The 24,511-nt window shown below is 35.1% G+C and overlaps 1 protein-coding gene and 1 long non-coding RNA gene across 5 annotated transcripts; both read right to left on the bottom strand.

Annotated features, from left to right (window-relative positions):
* Positions 1–6,678: 6,678 nt before the first annotated feature.
* Positions 6,679–9,616, bottom strand: LOC126688457 (uncharacterized). 2 transcript variants are annotated; one of them, XR_007644265.1, is made up of 3 exons: positions 9,252–9,616; positions 8,116–8,177; positions 6,679–6,902 (listed from the first exon to the last, which is right to left on the bottom strand). It is a non-coding gene; the product is annotated as an uncharacterized LOC126688457 (long non-coding RNA). The 2 variants fall into 2 exon arrangements; XR_007644266.1 differs by having other exon boundaries at positions 6,679–8,177; positions 9,161–9,256.
* Positions 9,617–14,209: 4,593 nt separating this feature from the next.
* On the bottom strand, positions 14,210–24,029 carry LOC126688456 (uncharacterized). 3 transcript variants are annotated; one of them, XR_007644263.1, is made up of 10 exons: positions 23,863–24,029; positions 21,971–22,980; positions 19,036–19,720; positions 18,853–18,939; positions 17,516–17,764; positions 15,660–15,757; positions 15,308–15,407; positions 15,036–15,134; positions 14,804–14,929; positions 14,210–14,514 (listed from the first exon to the last, which is right to left on the bottom strand). XR_007644263.1 is itself a non-coding variant. In XM_050383156.1 (9 exons), exons 1-9 carry the CDS (start codon positions 23,956–23,958, stop codon positions 14,867–14,869), a joined length of 2,487 nt encoding a protein of 828 aa, XP_050239113.1. In that variant the 5' UTR covers positions 23,959–24,029; the 3' UTR covers positions 14,210–14,866. The 3 variants fall into 3 exon arrangements, 1 of the variants encoding a protein (XP_050239113.1); XR_007644264.1 differs by having other exon boundaries at positions 14,210–14,469; XM_050383156.1 differs by having other exon boundaries at positions 14,210–14,929.
* Between the last annotated feature and the right edge of the window lie 482 nt (positions 24,030–24,511).

The raw sequence follows: 24,511 nt of genomic DNA, 5'->3' as shown, positions 1-24,511 counted from the left end.
GGATTGTTTATGGAGGGTAGAGGTGGCTATGGTCAGAACTGGTGATCATGAGGAAGTTGCTTGATTGAAGAAGGATTTGAATGATCTTTTGGATAAAGAAGAAAAGATGTGGCAGCAACGTTCCTGTATTCAGTGGTTAAAAAGTGGAGATTAGAACACTAGATTTTTTAATGGCTTGGTAACTCAAAAGAAGAGAAAGAATTTCATTAAGGGTCTCCGTGATGGGTAGGGAGTGTGGTAGGATGATGAAGAGGTATTTTCAACCATGTTGACTGATTTTTATTCCCAGCTTTTTACCTCTTCAAACCCACATGCTCTCAGTCGTATCTTGGAAGGGGTACAACCAGTGGTTATTGTGGAGATGAGAGCTGAACTTGGTAAACCCTATACTAGTGAGGAGGTATGCACAGTAATCAGGAGATGACCCCACTCAAAGCTTCGGGTTCAGATGGTATGCCTCCCTTATTTTTTCAAACTTACTGGACTAATGTAGGTATGGATATTACTCAAGCTGTCCTATCTAGTTTAAATTCGGGTTTCATTCTAAAATCTATTAATCATACCTTTATTACTTAAATTCCTAAAGTTAATAATCCGGAAAGGGTATCTAATTTTAGACCTATAAGCCTTTGCAATGTGATTTATAAAATTATTAGCAAGGTGATTGCTAACCGCCTCAAGCCTATGCTTAATTCTATTATCTCAGAGACCCAAAGTGCTTTTATTGTAGATAGATTAATAACTGATAATATCTTAATTGCTTTCAAGTCTCTGCATCATATGAAGACTAGTTGCACAAGAAAGAAAGGGTTCATGCCTATGAAATTGGACATGAGCAAAGCCTATGATAGGGTGGAATGGAGTTTTCTTGAAAGAATCCTCCTCAAATTAGGCTTTCAGGATTCGTGGGTGGATTTGATAATGAAGTGTATCACCATAGTGTCCTATTCTATTCTTGTCAATGGAGAACCCAAGGGCATAATTACACCTTTAAGAGGCCTACAACAAGGGATCCTCTCTCACTGTATTTGTTTTTGTTTTGTGTAGAAGGGTTTAAAGCTTTTTTGCGCAATACTGCTATAGGAAGAGAAATCCAAGGGTTTTCTTTATGTCGAAAACAACTCTACTCTTTAGCAGGAAGCTATCAAAGACAAAGTGGCACTTACTATTCCTGCCATTCGGCATTATGAGAAATATTTGGGGCTTCCTTTTTTTGTTGGTAGAAATAGGACGGCATGTTTTACTCAGATCAAATAAAGGATATGGGCTAGGATGCAGGGGTGGAAGGAAAAGTTCTTGTCTTAGGCGGGCAAAGAGGTAATGATTAAGGTGGTGGTCCAATCTATCCCAGTTTACTCTATGAGTGTTTTTAAGCTTCCGATTGGTCTCTGTAAAGATATTGAGGCAATGATCCGAAAGTTTTAGTGGGGTAATGGTGATTCAAAGAAAATTCATTGGGTCAAATGGAGCTTACCCTGCTCTTTTAAATCTATTGGGGGCATGGACTTTAGGGATTTCCAAAAGTTCAATAATGCTATGTTGGCTAAATAGGTTTGGCGTCTTATTCATTACAAAGACACTTTACTTTTATAGAGTGTTTAGTGCCAAGTATTTTCCTAATGGTAGCATTTTGGAGGACCCTATTCATCCGAAGTGCTCTTATGCGTGGAGGAGTATCTTGCAAGCTCGGGAGGTCATCCATAAAGGGGCAATTTAGAGGGTTGGGAATGGTGAAAAAATTGATGTTTGGAATCATCACTGGCTGCCTGAACCCACTAGTAGCATGATTGTGTCTCCAAAATCTGGCTCCTTAGTATCTCGGGTTTGTGATATTTTCTACTCAAACTCTAAGATTTGGGATCCTGGAAAATTGGCTAGCTACTTTCTCCCTTGGGAGGCCGAGGTGATTGGAAGGATTCATGTGAGTGATGGTTGGGATGAAGATATCTTAATATGGCCTTTAACTCTGGATAGTGAGTATAGTGTCAAGAGTGCCTTTGTATGCTAGTTAAAGCTAAAATTCTCTCAATGCTGAGTTCTTCCATGCCAGGTAATTCGCAGGTGGTATGGAAGAAAATCTAGAAGCATAGAGTCCCAAATAGAATTTGACATTTTCTGCAGCGTGATATGAAAGATTTGCTCCCTACCAAGTTGAATTTGAAAACTCGGCATATTCCTATCGTTGGCATTTGTGATGGCTGTGGTGGTCATTTGGAATCTCTCATGCATTGCCTATGGTTATGTGATCAAGCTCGTTCAGTTTGGCTGTCCGACTCGAGCTTTATGTTTTTGGTTCAGAAGCAATGCAGGTCATTCTTTGCAGTCTTGAAGGCTTTGTTCAATGAAGAGTTTGCTTTCAATTGTGCTTTGTTTGCTATGGTGGCATGCTGCTTGTGGCAGAAGAGGAACAAACTAAGGAAGCATCAAAATGCTTGGCAGCTGTACAAGATTAGGGACAGAGTTAAGGAGCTAGTTCGGGAGTTCTAGGATGCTAATCATAGGGAGCCGCAGAGACCTGTTCATCAACCACCTGTCCGCTGGTCCTCTCCACCTGAAGCTAGCTATAAAGCGAACTTTGATGCAGCGCTTTTTGTTGGAACAAGCAGTTTTGGGATAAGCGTGGTGTTTCGGGATCATTCAGGTAGTATTATCGCAGCCTTAAGTTAGAGGGTCAAGTCCATCCACTTGATTGAGATGGCCGAAGCTTTGTCAGCGAGACAGGCTATGGTTTTGGTTAGGGAGCTTAGTTTCTTCCATATTATATTTGAAGGAGTTTGTCTCTGAGTAGTACAAGCTCTTAGGTGTTCTGGTCGATGCAATACGTTGTTTAGGCACATTATAGAGGAGTCTAAAAGGCTTGGTTGTTCTTTACGGCAGTGTCAGTTTCAGCATGTTCATCGGGAGGGGAATAGGTTGGCTCATAGTTTAGCTAGAAGAGTAGTTTCAACTACAAATACTAATGTATGGGTAGAAGAACTACCTTGTGATTTGGAATCTGTTTTCCAATCTGATTTTCCTTAATTTCTTTAATAACATTTCGCTTACCTTCTTCTAAAAAAAAAGATCTATCGTGAGTAAAATTTTGTTGCCACATCAACAATAACATCTATCGCAGCTTATCAAAAAAATAATAATAATAATAATTTCCAATGCTTTAACACTCACCATTTTCAACTTCTTCTAGATCCCACCACAAGTAATTCTTGACCCTATTAATATAATCCCCCCCCACCTACAAGAACCTATTCCTCAGCTCGCTGTAGGCACTCAATTTTGCACCTATAATTTAATCAAGGAAAATGACTTGAATGACCAATCCATGTACCCCAAAAATCATACTTGCATTACATGCATCAATTTGTTCTTGCATTACATGCATCATTTTTTCTTTGCATTACATGCATTAATTCATTTATTGCATATCATAAAAATGATTTTGAGATTCTAACGGTTGCAGTGGTGTTTCCGGTTATCAAATCGGACTATCGGATCGAAAGATATTGCATGATCAAGTTTGCACTATCAACATGCATTGTGTATAGGTAGAATCGACCACACATGATCAATTTAAATTAATTCTGATTGGTTAAACAATTAAAATTAATTAAATAATTTTGCGATTGGTTGATAATTAGTGTTTAAAATAGGGATGCATGCATGGGAATAAAATGGATGATTGGATAACAATAAAACTGTGGATAATCTAAACTTTATCAAGATTTATTTTAGGGTATTTATTTACAAGATAATTGTCCTTAAATATCTTGAATTATCCAAAAAAGAGATGAAAAATCGTAGGCGAAGGATGAAAATGCGTTTAGGTACAAGGACCGGCCAAAAAACCCTAGAAGAAGAGTCTAAACGACACCCGAACATGAAAGTGCATTCGAAGCAATAGGGACAAGTCAGCACTTTTGGAGTGCCGAACGGTGCTCTAAAAGGGCCGAATTTCCCTAATGTGGGCTTTGGCCCAACGGCCTTCGGGTGACGATTATGCATACCCTTTTCGATCTTTTCGGAAAAGGACACGTCCGGATTAAAACCCTAATCCTCTATACCTATTTTTTAGAGTCTTCTGGCCTCTATAAATAGAGACTGAACCTCATAATTCAGCATTTTTTTTTTTTACACTGAGAGGCATACATTTTTTACTCTCAAACCACCCATATTTTCTGATCCCCTCTCTGAGTGTTGCTGCTTAAATTGGGGTTTTTAGGTTTCAAAGAGAATTGCATAAATTTCTTTGAACCCTAAAACATCCTCTCAAGAATAAAGAGTGCTCATGCAAGAGGTTGTTTCCTTCACCCTTTTTCTTGTGATGTGATGATGCATGTTATATCTCTTTCTTTTTCAAATATCCATGACATGAATTGTAAATTGTTGTTTCGTTAAAGCATGATTGTTTTTATGTGATTGTTATAATCTTTTTCTTGAATGTCAATAAATCTGCATGTGAATAATTATTTTTCTTAAAACAAAACAGATCTGCATCTTTATAAGATGTAGATCTGAATTTTTCTCAATATAAAAAACAGATCTGCATCTTTATAAGATGTAGATCTAAGTTTTTCTCAATATAAAAAAAACAGATCTACATCTTTATAAGATGTAGATCTGAGTTTTGCTCAATATAAAAACAAATCTACATCTTCCTTAAATGTAGATCTGAGTTTTCTCAAACAAAAAGAGATCTGCATCTTTATGAGGCGCAAATCTAAATTTTTCTCAAATCAAAACCGATTTGCATCTTTCTTAAGATGCAAATCTCTTTTTCTTAATACATGCAAATTGTTGAAATAAAGAAAGAGTGTGTATTATTGTGTTTGTGTTTATTTTAATTCATGATTGCATAAATTTGGACTATGAGTGAAACTCTCTTCTTAAAAAAATCTTTTTCATTTTTTTTAAACATATAAAAACATATTTGATTTATTTGTCATTAAAAACCATTTTTTTTGTCATCACAAAATATATTTGAATTTTTATCTCCAAAAACCACTTTTTTCTAAATACTACAAAATAGATCTGGTATTTTGACAAATCAAAATCAAATTTTTTTACCAATCAAAATAGATCTGAATTTTTTTTAAAACAAAAGAAAAGACTTCATTCATAAATAAATTTGTATGATTTAATTTTTCATTCACATGTTCAACATATCATTCATGACATGCATAAGAAAGTACATTGATCACAAGAGTCTAGAAGACCGGACTTTGTTTGGGCAGAATGGGTGCCTAACACCTTCCCATTCCGTAACCTAGCCTCCGGATTTAGGTTTTTGGTTTAGTAGATCTAGCCTTGTCTTCATTTGTTTTGAGTAGAATGTAACTAGGACAACAAGCCATGTAAATATTTGGTAGATTGTAACTAGGACCCAAAGTTATGTAACTTTTTAATTTTCTTTCAAATATGTAATTTTATTCAATCAATGAATGGAACTATTCAATCATGTATTTTGTAATTAGTATTTTTTCTTATTTTTTTGTATAAAGAAAAATAAGTAGCGACTCCATACCACTTACCCAAAAAGAGAGGTGCTCTAAAAGGTACCCAAATCTCTTTTTTGAGGGACGCTTTTCATCAAGGTCTCTCACACTTGCATTAACGACGGTGATGTCAACAAGGAGGATCTTAAGGAGGTTGACCAAAGGGGTTTGAATTTGAGTTGGCTTCAACAATAGTTGCTAGAGATGGTGCAAAGTAAAAGCTTCATGCCCACGTGATGGAGATCTCTTAAATTATCTCCCAGAAAATTTAAACCAAATTGATGTAATCTGGTTTGGCTTGGTCTACTAATTTACTTTCTAAGAATTTGGCTTTACATTTTTTGAATCCATTTGTGGGGGTCAAAAACACAAAACTACAAGAACTTGAACGCACTTTTGATGTTCTTGATGTATTCAACTAATTTATGAAAAGTATGAGACGAAAATCCACAATGGGAGAATCAAATAGATGATCAAAGGCCAAGAGAGCTAAATCAATACTGATTACAGACAGAAATAGTGTTCTTGAGGGTAATAAAAAGATAAAAGAAGATGAACACTCCTAAAAGCTCTTCTCACTTTCTCTCTCCTAGTTGCTCTCTCAATTTTTCTGGATCCCCTTCCTACTGATCCCCTTTTCCTTTTAAAGCCTCTCCCCTCCTCCAACTATCCTATTCTTCAGTTGGAATTTTGGGGTAATGCTTGTCCCATCAGCACACATTTCTGTCATTTTGTGATCATAAAGGCAGACTTTAGGGTTGTCCTTTCTATTTAGGCTAGTCAATCAACAATTAATGCGACTGACATTAGGTGAGAGGAGTCTTAAATGCGGAGGTGACTATTGCGTTAGGTTCTGCTTTTTTCTTGATGTATCCCCATGGTAATCCGACGAGACGAAGCCTTTTTGGTAAAAAGGAGGGATATTCCCTGGTAATATTGTGCCTCATCAAGAACACGAGCTCCGCAGGACACCTTGGTTTGCTTCCTCTGGACCATGGATGTCACGCCCCAAACCCGGTACCCGGATTTGTGACCATGACCGGCATGCTAATATCAAGCCTAAACCTGATATTAACAAGAACCAACTTAACTTTTACAAAACTTTTCCAAAAGCTTTCCTCATTCTTTTCATTTTTGTTTCTTTACTTAAATGATATAACCTTTCACTTGACATTCAGAGCATCTACAATGTACTCCAAAGAATAACCTAATTCACCAATTGTTCAAATTCAGAATTTCACATAATACATCTCTTAATACTTTAAGGTATACACTTTCATTAGATCCTAGAATACACAATAACTATAACGCTAAACGTCAGAATGCTAGTTTAGGATCTATACATATAAAACTAAAACCAGCTCCTTCCAAACTCGACTAAGACTCCCTCTGCTCCAAAATAAAACCTGTTAACTGAAAGAGTGGAAGGGGTGAGCTACACAGCTCAGTAAAGGTAAGAAATATGAGAATTCAATAAGGATGCATGTAACCAAATCATTTCATTCTATGAATATTCGAACAGGAGAACATCTTTTCATGCATAGTATTTTATACTATTCATAATAATAGCTTATACGCTCATCATAGAAAATAATTGTTCTCCTTTTTCTTATCGGTTTAATATTACTAAAACCTTTCGGATTAAACTTCTTTCACTTCCTACAAAGTCGCCATACATATATTCTCATTACAAAATAATTATTTTAACTTAAATCAGATAATCGGCAACTTTGTATTAAAATAGAAACGTCTCGGCTAATAAGAAAACTTTTCTTTATAAACTTCTTCTCATAAGATATTATAACTTTCATGATCATAAAACTTAACGTTTCATAAAAACAGATATCTGATAACTTTTAAACATAAACTTGCACTTTCATCAGAAACTTTATCTTTATAGCACAACAGAACTTTAGAAACTCTTATCTTTAATGAACAGCTTTTCTTTTCATTAGAAACTTCTTCTTGCCATGAGAGCTTTTACTTTTCACAATGCATTTTAACAAAATAATTCTCTCATGATTAATAACATAACATAGCTGTTCATAAATAACTTATTGGTTAGCCCGTATCTGATAAGTCTGTACTTATTTGGGAGGCTTCTAGCACCACGGTGCTAGGCATCCAGCATTCCCCACAATGCCAGGTATTCCCGGGATCACATCATCATAATACATATCTTCCAACCATGGGGGTAGGTTGGCTTCCCCCACAAGTTGGCCGTAACCAACAAGGGGCGGGTACAGCAGAGCCAGTCCCACTTAATGGCCAAATCATATAACATTTTCCATGGAAAGCTAGTAATTAACCCCTACTAGCAGAGTTCAGATCACCAGAGGACATAACCCGAAAACATTTTATACTTTACATCATACTGCAATTTCTTATTTTGCATAACATTTCATAATAATAGCATTTCCATTCTTTTCTTTAAACATCATGTTCGTGGAATCAGTAATAGCATCAATATGCTTAAATCATATACATAGAGTTTCGAAAGCTCACGAACATATCTTTGTCAGAATAATGATTATATGCCATATCTCTATTCAAAAACATTTTAATGCATAATATACTTTAAAATAACCTCATGACTTACCAAATGCTCATATAACTTATCCCTTACCTGAAAGCAGAGGAACCGAGAGCCTAAAGTCGAAGGAGCTTAGACTTGGATACTGGTAACACCTAAACCATAATTCAAAGCTTATTACTATCCATAATTCCTTGTCATAGACGTACACATTCATCTCAAAGCCTATCTCTTAGAATCAAGGAAATCCTAATTCCCATAACATAAAGTTCTCCAAAACATATGATACAATCATCAAACACATTTGCAGCCAAACCATAGAGAAACCAATCCATAAAATTTATATATGCTTCAAACATACCAAAAGATGAGCTTATTAAATTATAGCTCAAAACATTCATCTTAACTTTAGGATTAAATCCTCAAAGTTAGGCATGTCCCTTACTGTTCACTGTGCTATCCCAGCAGCATATGCCCCATTTGTAAAATACAAACGGGCTGTCCAAACACATCCAATTGTCATGAAATTTTACATAACTACGCCTCTATATGTCCAGTATAAACCATAAAAATTTCGGAGTCAAAGAATATACCCATGATTTACTAAAAATCACACAAGGCGGCATACTCAAATCTGTCCTGACAGAATTTCATGCAACTTATAAATTAAACCATTATTTTTATATTAATCCAAATGCTGTGAGACCAATTCAATAACAACCACAAGTGTCTTAGGTTTCATAGGAATCATCCCTAGCATCCAAATTCACTATATAAAATTTAATACATAATTTATCATGCATGAACACAGAATCTGTCACAGTGACAGCTTTGCAACGTTTTATCGTAAATTCACAAACAATTATCAAACGATGATATTCTCATATGGGGATTTTTTATACACTCATAAGACATTTTATAAAACACTTAAACACAGTCATTTAACCATTTAGAGCAAAATAAGCACAACCAAAAAAATCCCAGCAGCAGCATCAACAATACTCATCCTAACTTTTTCTTACTTCCTTAATCATACAAAATCATTAATTAATAAAAACCCTAATCTACCTTCAACAAATCATCAACACAACTTCAAAGCTTCTTAAAACAGCATATATATATATATATATAGACTTACAAGCTTTCCAATTTTACAAACCACAAAACCAACTTCTTAAGATTCCATGAAGAAATTATGGATTCTAAGGTGAGAGTAGCTAGACCCTTACCAAATTTCTGATTCCAAGGACAAATAGAATCACTCTTGCATGGAATAATTTCCCCATTTCCTAGTGGCTGGACCCAAAATTATGAGAGGTGGAGAGCTTGAGAGAATTTTCTTTCTTTTGGTTTAGGACCCGTGGGAATGAAAGGGAGAGAAGAGTTGAGAGAATTTTCTTTCTTTTGGTGTGTGAACCCTTGGACTCAAGAGAAAGACTCAAGGGAGCTTCCTAGCACTTTCCTTAAGAGAAAAAGAGAGCAAAATGAGGTGAGAGTTTCAGATTTATGTGTGGACCCGTGGAAAAATGAGAGCATGGGAGTTTCATGGAAATTCTAGTTACATTGAAAAGTCAAAGAAGAGATAAGATGAAGAATTATCTTTCTTTTGATATATGATCCGTGGATTTGAGGGAGGGAGAGTGAGAGCTTTTTAAGTCTTCTCTTTTCTTTGAGAAAGTCAAAGAAGAGATGAGGTGGAGTTTGTTCATTGCATGGTACTTGGGCATGATGTGTTGTATTTCCATTGGTTGCATGTGTAAGTGAAATTACAACCATAATATCTCATGCATCATACATAGTTAAAACACCACAACTATATATATATATCTATATATATATATATATATATATATCTGATAACTTAACCACTTAATATAGTTTTGTACATAATTAGTGTGTGTGTTTATATATATAATACAAATAGTCATTTCAATTATTTATAATCTTTACAATTTCTTATTCAATGACATTATAAAATAATATGTTTATTAAATGCTTTTATATTAATTTTTGCAAGTAAGTGGCTTAAAATACTAATAATACTTAACCACTTAAACACATAGTTTAATTATAAAAATTGGGTCGGGGTGTTACAATGGACCCCTTCAAATCCCCCCGAGCCTTCATGCGAACGCCTCACCGTGGAAGGGATGCCTTAACTTTTTTTCATCGGGCTAACGCTTTCGAGGTGGACTCAAATCTACTCCTCCACACCATCCAAATCAATAAACATGTTGAAATTTTAGTTTTAGGAAAAAAAATATAATCAAATAATTATGACTTAATAGAAATTATAACCATGTGATTAGGCCCAGTATATTTTGTAAATTGCATTGTAAAATAATCCAAGAAAACAGGAATCAACAAGCAAAAGTAATATTCATTCCCTTAGTACAAGAACACCATTCCTCCCTTGGGCCATGGCTTCTCAGGTATGGATATGACTTATGAATACTTTCTCCAAAAAATTTACCAATGAATTTTATTTGACTATAGTTTTATTGAAATTTTGTTTAAAAAATTCAAAATTTATAAATATTAGGACATAAACAAAGCAAATTTAAAGGGTCTGCTTAGAAAATTTTTTGTTAATCAACAACAAAAGAGAAAAATGTTGCTCCACCTACAGTTAAGTTTTCAAGTGCTCTAGTCATGGTCATTGGTGCTGGCTCTATTAGCGTTGCTATTATCAACGAGAGGGAGGAATGAATTCTTTTGGATTGGGATGATAACTGATATAAGATATTAAAGGGTGGGTTGTGGATTTATGCCACAAAAAAAGAGGACACAAACAAGGGTTTGGTAATTGGTTGTGTCAAAGAAAGGTAAGTTTGGAAATGGCGAATGTGGAAGAAAAGTAAGGTTTTTGAGAATGACATAATTTTAAAAGAATACCTATTTTAAACCATTGATTTTAACTAGTCAATGTCCCACGTCATGCAAGGATACCTTATACTTTTATTTTAAAATAATTTCTAACTATTCTTTTTGGCCCTATAACACTCATTTTTGTTCAGTTATATTATAAATATCACTAATAGGAAGAAAATAAAAAGAACCAAAATTATTATGAATATACATAATTAATAATATGAATATATGTATGTAGCCTAAATGAATTCACAATTATTTAATTATTTTGGCTAATTAAAGTGTACAATATCACGATAGGAAGAGGAAAGAGCAAATTGATGTGGCACTTAATAGTAAGAGTCTTATCAGGAAGATTGTAGAGAGTCTTTCAAAATGTGTGTCCTATTTTATGATACTAGCCCATATTTTGGAGAATATGGGAAAAAATTAATGTGAAAAGGTCATGCCTGGGTCATAATATGTAAAATAATAATTGAGCTTGGGCTTTTCAAAAGGTTTGGATTGATTTTAATTTAATTTTAAACTACAGCCCATCTTTTAAATAATAGTAAAAAAAAAAAAGTTAATGTGATTTTTTGGATAACAGTAATAATAATAATAATAATAATAATAATAATAATAATAATAATAATAATAATAATAAAAAGGGGTTAAAAATGTTAAATGAAATATTAGAGTACCACATGGTAAGAGCTTATGCACTCCTGTACAATATCACGATAGGAAGAGGAAAGAGCAAATTGATGTGGCACTTAATAATAAGAGTCTTATCAGGAAGATTGTACAAAGAGTCTTTCAAAATGTGTCTTATTTTATGATGCTAGCCTATATTTTGGAGAATGTGGGAAAAAATTAATGTGGATAGGTCATACCTGGTTCATAATATGTAAAGTAATAAGTGGACTTGAGTTTTTCAAAAGGTTTGAACTTATTTTAATTTAATTTTAAACTACCGCCCATCTTTTAAAAAACTGTAAAAAAAGAAAAGAAAAAAAGTTAATGTGATTTTTTGGATGAGAGCATTAAAAGTTAAAGTTAAAACCCTTTCCAGCCTCTATGTCTTCTTCTTCTCTCTCCAATATTCTGAACTTCCTAGACCCCTCTCCTCCATTGCACCCATAACAAGTCCAAATCATCCTTCTCTACTACCCTTTCTTTGTAATCGAAGTTGACAGCTAAAGGGCAATGTTGGATCAAACAATAATTTTATTGAGTAATACAAATCTTTACCACACCATAAATGTCATGTACACTCGAGAAGCACTTTACACCAAATTGGATGTGCAAATAAACATAAACACTAGGTGTTTTTTCAAGTTGCAAATATATGGATGAGTCTGGTTTTAGCTTTTTATTAAGCACTTTTTGATTTTGCAAGACTTGAAAAAATTGTTTCGCTTTATTTGGTTGCGTACTTTCGAGGAAACAGTGTTGTGGAACTTTTAGATGTAATTGGTGTTTGATTATGACGTTTATTTGGTCATGAGTTAGAACTTAAATCTATTTTTGGCTTAAAAGAAAAGATCTTCTTAAGGGAGGCACTGGGAGCATGGACTGGAAATTTTAATTAAGAAGGGAAGCCATTTATTTTTTGAGAGAGAGAGAGGGGATGAAGTCAATGCTCCTGAATCATTAATTCACTAAAAGTTGATGACATGACATGAGTACTAATGTTTTTTTGCCCTTAGATCTCATAGAACTTAGCGGTCTAAAAACTGTGTACCTCCTATAAAAAAAAGGTTAAAAATGAAAAATAAAATAAAAACAGACTCTCTCTCTCTCTCTCTCTCTCTCTCTCTCTCTCTCTCTCTCTCTCTCTCTCTCTCTCTCTCTCTCTCTCTCTCTCTCTCTCTCTCTCTCTCTCTCTCTCTCTCTCTCTCTCTCTCTCTCTCTCTCTCTCTCTCTCTCTCTCTCTCTCTCTCTCCAGAGTAGGCATTTGATCAGAGTTTAGATATGAGAGTCTTTCTCAAATCTATCTTTGAAGCCGAAGTTCCTACTGCAATCACATTTTGCATTTGGTGTACGTTCAGATTCGGCTGAAAGCGTCTGCGTCTGGTTTTTTTTTTTTTTTTTCACGCATTTTAGGGACAAATTTTACTGTTACAGTTACTGTTTATGAACAATAGCCGCAATATTTGACAAGTCAAACAATTTTCAACCACATCAGTAGATCCCGTGCACTGTTCACAAGACCCACAAACCTCACTTTTCAGTAACTTTTTATTAAAAATAGGTTCCACAGTACTATTCACACATTTAAAAATTATTTTGCTATAATGTTTTTCAGTTTTCAGCTATATCTAAACAGACCCTTGATCAAAATATATTTATGAGTTTCTCTCTCTCAATTTATCATCTTCATATTGAAAATAAAACCATGAAAACGAGTTCGTGGGTGTGACTAGACACCCTTTACGTTTATCTGAGAATAAAATTATCAAATATGGCCAACAAATTTTGTACATTCTTAGTCCATACTGGGATATTAGCAAGTAATTAATTGAAGAGGGGGATTATGGAGATTGATACCATTATATATGATACACCTATGAGATTGATAATTACCACATTTAATAAATGACCACTTATTTATATGGAGGGGATATTGGAGAATGATTTTTGGCTTACTCGCTTTTTTTTAGGTCTTTCAATTGAAAGGTCTTTACATTTTTTAGAACCCCATTTGAAGTTGAAGAATACCAATAGCTAAAATTAATACTTCAAGAACATTCATCAATCCAAGTTTTTCCAACTAGTATCTCTTTTGCGACAATAAGTTAGAAGAAATATTTTGTCCAATTGCCCATGCATAAAAACTTGATTCTATGTTCAAATTTCGTTTCTTTTTTCTGCTTAAGTCAAGCCCATACACCATAGCCTATCATGTGGCTGAGTGTGTGGGCTTATGTAGGTCGAGCTGCAAACATAAGAGAAACAACGACCCAAACCTGAAAATTTTCCTAACAGCAAACTTGTGGCTTTAAGAAGCACTACGTCAACCCCTTGGAGTTACATGTCTTTCATCCTACGTGCATGTATATAACTATATATATGTATACATATTTGTATACGCACACACTAACACACACAAATAGCATAACAATGCAGCACATAAGGTTCTCTAATGAAATTCAAACACATTGTTGTGTTGAATTCAATGGTCCTTGAGAAACATAACACTATTAGTGCTTCATTGGTCAATGCAACTATGAGTTTGAATTTAATTGGAGAACCTAATGGACAACATCAAAAGAACTATATCTATGTTTTTCCCTTAAGAAAATTGCTCAAGCATAGATATCAATTTAAAGGCTGTAATAAAGGATCGGGCTTAAATTTCAATATTAAGAGAGAATTGCAAGTGTCACCAACCATCCCCCAGAAAATGACCAGTACAACTGCAACGCCACATATACAACTGCAATGCCAGTAAATGACCAGTACACATACATGCTGCATTCAATCGCCCATATGGCGAAATGATTCCTTGCGCCATTTGCATGTGGTTGGGAACCCCAGTCCCAAGATCAGCCGCCTAAGCCCATGTCTTATTGGCCTCCAGCTCACATTGATCTGAAGTTAGACCTAGACTTCAGTATGCCATCCGAGTTGCATTAACTTCATTAGAACTTAAATTTTTCAGGGGATCATGCTGAAACCTCCAAAGCCAAATATACAAACTTTGCTAAAGATGAGCCAATAGATCAATTCAAAAAGAGACAATTCACCATTGACAACACCATCCCAAAGAATTTTTCACGGCTCTAATCATTTTGAGCCTTTCTTTAAATTGTTTATAATTTAAAAATCTAATGGAACAAAAGTAAGATAGCCGTCTGCCACTGTGCACAATTTTGATTACAACATCATCCAATGGGAACAATAATATAATTGAAACAATTATTACCTTAACCCCAGAATGAGAATGCTCCAGATGTGGAGTAATTCAGCACTAAACTCCCAGTGCAAACTAAGTGATGGAAGACTTGCAAACTGGGCATGATGTCCTTCTGCTGAGCCATGGATCAATGCACTGACAACAAAGAAGGGAAAAAAATAAAATAAAAGAAATAGTCAGATGTTTGATGGTTTATTTTATAAGAAAAATTTAATGTTGAGAGTGAGAAGATAATTCCTACATCTTTGTGAAATTTGTGTAAGCATGGGAGATGCCGAATGGTTTCTCCAATAGTTGGAATTTCAAGACAAATTGCACAAGCCTCTTCACTGGTATCAGTCTGACACAGAAAACAGAACAGCATGAAATAGCAAATAAATCTGCAAATACAAAAAACCAGTGCATGTCCACAGAAAAGGAAAGAACCAGACACACACACCCCTACCTGTACTGCAATTCATATAATTGACAGATAGACCAGACACACACACACACACACACCCACACCCATACCTGTACTGTTGACTGCGGAAGACAATTAATCTGATTGACAGATGCACCGGCATGATGGTGATTATTATCATCAAGAGCCAACAACATTTCATAATCATTTCTGCAAGAAAATGAAAATAGGCATGATCTACAAGAAAATGAATATATGCTATGCTTGATAAGAAACAAAACTGGGAAAAAAAGAGACCTTGGATATGCATTAAACATTAATAAAAAGAAGCAGAAAATATATAATGATTAACAAAGAGAACAGTTGATTAAAAAAATAAAAATAAAACTCCACTATTTATTAAGAATTAATAGGAAAACAACAGGAATTAGAGCATAAATAACAAAGAGAATAAAGTCTTACTCATTAAAATCACGCTGAACTTGAAAGGCATGATTAGCCATACTCATATCACTAAGGTCCCCAACTGCAGCCTCTAATGCTTCCAATATATCAAGTCTCTGCATGACAAAGCACAAGAGCAATTTTCATTTTAAAATGGCCCTTTACATGTCAATCACAAACCCAACATATCCATCACCACTGTCAGTTCAAGTGAGGTAAAAAGAGAATAATTCTTTTTCTTTCGGGGTAATTACATAAAATTAACCAAGTGTAAGCATTCTACTCCAAACCCTACGTGCGTCTCTGTTAACTCCAAACCCAAAATTCCATCCAAATGAGTCTTCCTCATGTGTAAAACCTAGTAAATAAACACAGCTAGAGGAATATAGCACCTCTTTCTTTAATCCAAAATACCAATGTGGTTCATGTCAAGAACATTTTGGGGCCCAAAGGGATCCCAAGCACAGCTCATGTAGGTTTTCATAACATTTCATTAACCAAGAATCATTGAGGATCCCTATTGTTATGTTAAAATTTGAAATCAGTGTCAAATTTTTTACTTGATCAGGGATCACAGTGCATACCATGAAAATTACAACAATGTCCCCTATTACTTAAAATCATAGCACCTTCAACCCCAAGTAAATCTCCATCCTCTAAAAGTAGCAAAAGGCCAGTTGAGCAGCACTGGGAATTTGGAACCTTATAAGAGCCAAAAACTGTGCATCCTCACGTGTCTATGAGCTCTAGCTTATAAATGGTACTCTTCCCTATAAGAGAAAGTTGGAGGATGAGGTCATGGGTTAATGGGAAGAAGAAAATAGAGGAGAGATTGAAATTTGCATTCATTTGGTACGAATGAAAACTAGGAGGATGGAAAACAAGGATGGTTGGCATTTAGAATCCAGCCCACAATATTTAATCCACCATATTGGTATAATAGTAATTAACAAAAAAAGAAAAAAATCATCACAACTAAGCATAGCCTGAAAGGCTATATTCTAACTTTTTAAAGTTTGAGGGACCAAAATTGAGCCTACACCACATATCAAGGACAAATATTTTTATTATCCTAAATACCAAATGTGGTTCATGTCCAGAGGTTTTCAGTGCCCAAATAGATCCCAAGCCCTAGAGTGATTTCCATCTTTAAAAATTGAAAAAAAATCCCAACTGCAATTCATGTGGGTTTTCATATTTTTTTTAATTTTATTAAGACTTATTGAGGGTCCAAATTGCCATGACTTCAAACTTATAAGATGGAGATTGATGCAATTGCAAATTGACATCAAGGTGAAACTCTTTAGTTTATTATGTAATTGCACCTCGTCCTTTTTCATTAACAAAGATCAAATTGCATCCTAAGTTCCTAACATTAAACTGGAATGCCTAATACTTCTAAGTTCAAATCATTGTTAAATAACCTGAAAAGTTCCCAAGAAGGAAAAAAAGAAGTTACAATGACAAGGAAAATATGACTAAAATCAAGGTATCTTCCCTCATCCAAAACTTGGTAGTAGTGACTACTAAAAAAAAATCAGTTTCAACATTGGTCCCATATTGGATTCCCTTTTTACCTTTTCTCTTTTCAATAAAACATGTGAATAGTCCTTTTACAATTTTTTTTTTTTACACAGCACAAAAGGATTAAGAATAGTAGTTTACAAATATTTTCCAAAAATTTTATGACCATGGTGTCCCAAAGTTGAATTTCAAACAATGCACACATTTGATCATCCTATACAGCTACACTATAAGTATAAGATATATACCATCAAATAAGTCTATACTAAAATATCAACTATATCACAGAATAATAAATAAATAAACAGGTGGGAACAGAAACGGAAGAAGGGGGGGAGAAAGAGAGGTACCATGTCTAAATCCATGTATGAAGGAAAGTGGAGATTCCTTCGACCTGATGATCCTGAAGGAGAATGTCTGGAGATGCGATTTCTCAACTGTGCTATTCTACTAGAGGTGGGAACTCTAGCCTGGGCTCCCATCAACTGTGCTATTCGACTAGAGGTAGGAGCTTGAGCCTGGGTTGCTCTCCTAACTGAAGGGTTATGAGAAGACCGTGACCGAGGTTGTCTAGACGAATGTGTTACTGATGAGCCTCTCTGACAAACATGCAAACCAAAAGAACTGTTAGTGAAAGCTAGTAGAACACTCTGCCAACGTACTCTAGCTCAAATGGCATTTCCTCCTCTTATAACAAGGTCGAGGGTGAGGACATGGGATCAAGACCCACTAGGTGTGTGTGCAATTAAGAATTTTTTTAAAAAGAGAGTAATTTACTCCAGCAAATGATTAAAAAACACCAAGTAAACGCATAAAACAGATACCAAATATGCAATAAAATAGGTGTCATTTTCCAGGGAAAAAATTCATTTGGGAATTTGTATTAACATTATCTTAATCCATCAAATCATTTTAGTCAAAAAGCAACATATCAGTCAACATGCTGATACAACCCTTCTTTTGAGTGAAAGCTATCAGTAAGATTACTGCAAAATCAACAGCAAATTTAGTACAGTTAGAACTTTCCAGGCCTCCTCAACAGATCCACAGTATTGAAAGATAATCATCACTCAAGTAGGGCATTAATATATTGCACGATCTTTTCCATATACCTCTAAACAAAGTATGAATAGGTAGGGCCTGCAAGTTTTGTTCTGACCTGCTACACCATCCTCATAAATACACAACTCATGCTATCATCCATCCATACAGGATACAACCTGTGATCTCACAATGTAGGCTTGAGTGCAAGTCCAGGAATGTATACATTACAGTTACTCAAATATTTGGAGGTAAAACCAATCTCATGCATTTAAAACTTGCTTGGCTCAGCCAAACTGCAGCCCTTGGTACGATAGATTTGTATTATATTGAAGATATTCACTATCACATGTTAAAATACTATCCATATGAGGTACTGACCAGGCCAAGCCATGGAAGTAAAAAGGCCCATCATGCTTCATAAATATATACAAACATTTGGACAGGTCCCCCACTTATTTACATGCCAAGGTATAATTGTGTCATAGTATTTAGTATTACAATCAATATTAAATGAAGAAACCAGTTTATAATTTCAATCAAAATTTTCATGATTATTATGTGATAGCAGAGATACAGTGACTAACATGAATCTATGGCATTTCATTTTTTCAGCAAATCATAAAAAATATAGAAGCTCACTCACAGGGTGTGTATCACTGTGACTTCCACCAGAAGCAGAACGGAAAACGTCCCACTCCTGATGCATCTCCCATGCTACATTTTCATCAATCTGACATAAGATCATAAACAGTGAGACACCTAAAAAAAAGAGCATCTGATTGGAAGATTTAATCACATAGAAAGGCATCCATATGAAGGAACCAACCTCATGACCTCCAACCACAGGCATCTCATTATATAGTTGTTCTTGCAGTTCCCGAGCCAACATCTCATCTGCTTCTAGTTGTCTTGCCCTAGCATCTGAGTCATCATTATTCGTGCGGTCTAAATCATGGGAGAGGTTTTGTCTCATTTCAGTTGATAAATCATCAACTTCAATAAGTGGACCCAAACTGCCCCTACGTTGACGAGTCTGGATTCTGGATGATCTTGAATTTGATGGTTCCCCATATGAACCAAGAATCACAATATCTGAGTCATCAGTAACTGATGTAGAGCACTCACCACGATTTCTTGAAGTCAATCTATGTTTCTTTTGCCTTCTACTGAGTGTATTTGGTGCATAATGCGGTCCAGCTATCTGGTCAACCTCAGAGACAATCTCAGCAGCTGTTTGTGCTGAATCACAATCTTTTGCAACATCACATTGAGCCCTGCGGTTTATTCCACTCCCTGTATCCCTTCTCTCTGCTCTGTCTTCATGCTGTTGACTAACAAAATTTCCAACACCATTCATCCCAGAAAGACACCCAGCTGCATCAGACAAAGGATTATCATTTTTCTTGGAACGACTCCGTGTACTTCTCCAACCACGTAATCTTTCGGGCAATGCAAATGCATCTCTACTAGCATTGTTGTGTCCGTCAGCTTCTCCATTATCAATCACAGGGCTGCTCCAAAAACATAACAGGCTAAAGGTATCAGAATACAAGTACTTCAAAAACATGACAGGCCGTTTTAATCCAAGCACAATTGGCAACAATAAAACAGGATCAAAATTTTTAACAATGTCATATTTTCAATTTTTTTTCTTGAGCTATTTGAAACTTCCACCAGAGTTAAGAAGATTTTAGTATATGCCAGACCTTTGACAAATTTAGACCAAAGAAATTAAAAATCAATAATTGCCTGAAAATTGGCACATTAAGAACGAATAAAATATCCAAAAAATAAGGCCAATTCACTAAAGATCTAAAAGTTATTCACAAAACCAACAGTATAATAAAAATCTAAGTGGTAAACCCTATATGTTCAATGCAAGTACATGCCAATGATGACCATCAAGAGTGCCCATCCGTCAAAATAATTCTTTAAAATATTTAAAGAAGTGTAACAACTAAGACGAGTCATAACTACGCTGACAGCAAATTGAAGAAGTCAAAGAGGAAGCATACAGAAACTAGATTTTTGAGCTAAATGGTCATTAAATAGTGAACACCAATTGTCATGTAGATAAGCATAATAAAAATCATGATGTAAGTTCCCATCAAAGTGCAACAAAGTACAGACCAACATCTCTTAAGGAAAAAGAAAAAAAAAATATGGTTATCAATTTTATATTAATGCGAAAATTACAGGAATGAGATAATATTGAAGCCATACCAATAAGTATCATGGCACAAGCATAACAAACTCCACAATGATTACTCATTCAAGACAGATCTCAAGACATGATCTTTAGTAATGAAAATTACACAAAAATCATAATTGAAATTAGGGCTGTAAATGATTCAAGTTTATTATCTAGCCTATTTGGTTTAGATGAGTGGTCTCAACTTATAATTAATTAGAGTCTTGGAAGGATATGAGTTTACTTGTCAAGCTTATATCAATTTTATTACCAAACTCATAAATAAGCCTAGGCTCAACTTGTTTTGTTACTTTTGTATGGAGTCTTGGTGTTCACAAGCTTGTTCACGAACAATATTTTTTATTTGGGCTTGGCTCGTTTATTAAACAAGCCTAAAACTAAAGCTTAAGCTTGACTTGTTCATATAAACAAACAAACATGAACAAGCTTTTTATCGAGCCAAGCCCGAGCTATTTATGAACAGCTTGGTTCAAGATGAACTAGACATCACATGGGACAAATGAAATTCTTCACATTGCTCAAATAAGACAGCATGTTGCGAAAGAAACTTTATACTAATGTTCCCCACTGACCATTTATTATTGCACTAAAAGAAAATTCAACATACTGCAATCAAAGGGACAGAACCAATGGTAAATTATGTCCTATATCAGGTTTCCAAGCTTATGTCAATGGTTAGAAAAAAAAAATAGTAACAGCCATTTTGACACATGGAAACATAGCCAGTAAGAAAAGTAACAATGACAAAGAACATCATAATAGTAGTTGCCACTGTCCATGAGAGAGGAAAAAGAAGAAGAAAAGAAGAAGATTGATACAAACCCATGGGTAGAACTCACCCTTGAAAACCAGCTTGCAAGGGAAGGGTGCCCAAAGCATATATGCACATGGTTAAGCTTGCACTTAAGCCATGTGGGAAACTTGGATCATAACATACCACCAAGCTCCTGGCCAACAACCATGATGGCTCACTCTATCAACACTAACCTGATGGTAGCCCTTTTTCTTTTTGGAGGCTCCACTCACCTATTAGTTATTCAATGACTTAACAAGATATTTTAATATAGCCTCTAGGTTGCCCCCTCCGAGGTCTGACTACAAAGCCGCAATTCATTTAATCTCATCCTCAACAAGCTATGTCCAATTACCCAACATGGTGGTTGGCTCTGATACCAAATGATACAAACTCATGGGTAGAACTCACCCTTAAAAATTGGCTTGCAAGGGAAGGGTGTCGAAGAGTTTACATTCACATGGTTAAGCTTACACTTAAGCCATGTGGGACACTTGGATCGTAACAAAAATCCAGGAGAAAACCACTGATTTTGCTGAGGAAACTATCAGAAAGACTAGGAAAAAAAGATATATCAACAAAAGTACCATTGATATTTTGTGGTACCCACTGAATTCCCAGGAACTGTTAAATATCAACTAAAGCTTATCAGATTTATGAATGTGAGATTAGGGGAAATGAATTATTGCTTAATAACATAAATATAACAATCATTTGGGAGCATCTACATAGGAATGAGCATTGTAAACAAATTACCTGCCAGTTATATGAATAATATTAGCCCCTGGCTTGTTTGCTGAAGGATGATTTATAACACCTTTTCCTTTCACTCTATCACCATTATTGTCTCCAGAAACTATATCACTAATGTTTATCAGAGGACTTTTGGAAACCAAATCAACATTGGAACTGGTACTCTGCTGTTCAGCTAATTGTTTTGCCCTTGTTGCTATATTATGTGGAGAGATACATCCATTGCGAACTAACCTTTTTTGCCCACTGACTCTTGGCATGGTAAGACAATGAACAGGAGTGGAAATCTGTTTTTCAGTGGACATAGCTGCCCCTTTTCCATGAGCCAAAGCCAAACCAGTACTTTTAAATGTATTGTCCTCTAATTTCTCCTTCCCCTTGTAGGCATTGCTGGATGCCTTTGGAGGAACTGGAAGGCAATATGAAGACGAACCACCAAAAGTTGGTATTTGTTCTTTTCTCTCATCTTCAGCGAGAAGATCTTCAAATGCATCCAATGGAAAACCGGTTTCAGGTTTTTGGGTGTGACCACTCTGTTCTGTTAAATATAAAGAGGCAGTGCCTTCTTGGAAACCAGATGAATTTGGAGGAAACTTAGTACACATGCCTTTCCCTTTATCCTTCTTTTCCATTCCAATGGAATGTTTCCTATGACTAAAGCTTTTGTCTATTGCTGGTCTCCTGAATAAGTGAGCATTCTGGGAGGTGTATGAGTTCTGCGGTGGGGAAATAATAATGGGGCTGTTGCAACCCTTAGGTTCATCATCGCTGAGATTCTTCCGAGACCGAATAACCAATCTTTTATTCTGGAAATTATCATTGGCCAGCCTACCCCTGCCCCTCAATCCATTCATACATTTTTCACCCACAAAATCAGGATTCCTCAAATGACCAGCTAATGATGAATTGCTTTCTCTTCCAGCACTATCCTTACCAATAATATGATGGGCAGCTAACCTATCAGGTGTGTCAGGAACATCGACTACCTGATCCAAGTCCATTTCGTCCATATCCTGCATCATTCAAAAAAATTCAGGCAATCAAATCCAATCAATAAATTCAGCAGACACTACAACTAACAAGCAACTTTTATACATAACATCAATCTCTCTACAGGATCCAAGAACTATATATCAAATGTACAATCAACAATAATTTAAAGGAAAAGTTTCACTTAAAAACACTTAAATGTAGGATCTTGAATAGCCAATGAGCTCTTGTTCAAATGGCACCTCCTTCACTTATAAGAGTAACCTGGAGAACGTGGTCATGGGTTCACCACCATCGGATGCACATGTAATTTATTGATTAAAAAACAAACAAACAAATGTGGACCATCGAATATCAATTACCCATTTAAGAAAATTATATATATTTTTTATTATTATATCAATCACTTACAGCCTCAACATTCCAATTAGTACAAGAAAGAAATAATTTCACTTTATATATTTTATATATATATATTCCCATGATCTGATATCAAGTGAAGAAAATTATATATATCATAATCACATCATGATCAGAAAATAATTCATCTTGGCTACTATAAATAAATATTACAAAAATAAATAAAATGTAACCGATCATATAAAACATACCCAGATAATAAAACTCACAGAAAATCATTAACGATCAAGGAATTGGTAGATACATTCTACAACAGCAAAATAAATAAATAAAAATATATATGAAATTAAAAAATAAAAACGAATCACCGATTTTGAGTAAAAATATGAAATATAAACATGGAGTGATAAAAAAGTTACCTAATTCAATGAATAAAAAAATTATTAAAAAAAGTATATGAGATAAGAGAGAATAAAAAAAAATTAAAAATAAAAATAAGAGAGAAATTGACAAAAAATAAAAGAGGAAAGAGAGAGAAGAAAGACCTGATTTAGATAATTAGGGTTCAAATCCAAAAGAGAGAGAAGACCAGAAGTTGAATTCAGATAGGAAGATTCCCAGGAAGACGAGGATGCACCCATACACTCTCTCTCTCTCTCTCTCTCTATCTCTATCTCATTTCTTTTGCTCTCCGTGTGCGTGTGTGTGAGACTCTCAATGGCGAGAGGGGCTCACAGGAACTCTGGGTCGGGTCGACTCCCTACGTTGGGTCGGATTCTTTACTTGGATTAGGGTTTTTTTCTTATTAAACTATTGGATTTTGTTAGGTTGGGCTTCGAAGCATTATCTACAGCCCAAACCTATTCAGCCATATGCCCCTTAAATATCAGCCCAACCGACCCAATACAAAAGGTGGGCTGAGCAAATCTTTAGGACATAAGCACAACAAATTTCACATCCTTTTTTTTTTCACACTTATAATTAGTGGAAACATCATTGTCATTTGAGACCACCACTTTATAGCACACCCATAGACTCCCACGTCAACAGGTGTGAAGTTTGTTGTCAAATTCTATAAACTCAAGTCTTTCTCAAAAGTGGGACAAGTTTTTATAACAATATTTTCAAAATACTTTTATAACAAATAGATGGTAAGTTTTTACCCTTTTTATTTGAATTCATCATTGAAAAATT

This window comes from Quercus robur, chromosome 6 (assembly GCF_932294415.1).
Source record: "Quercus robur chromosome 6, dhQueRobu3.1, whole genome shotgun sequence".
Taxonomy (NCBI): Eukaryota; Viridiplantae; Streptophyta; class Magnoliopsida; order Fagales; family Fagaceae; genus Quercus; species Quercus robur.
This window is presented reverse-complemented; position numbering and strand designations above follow the sequence as displayed.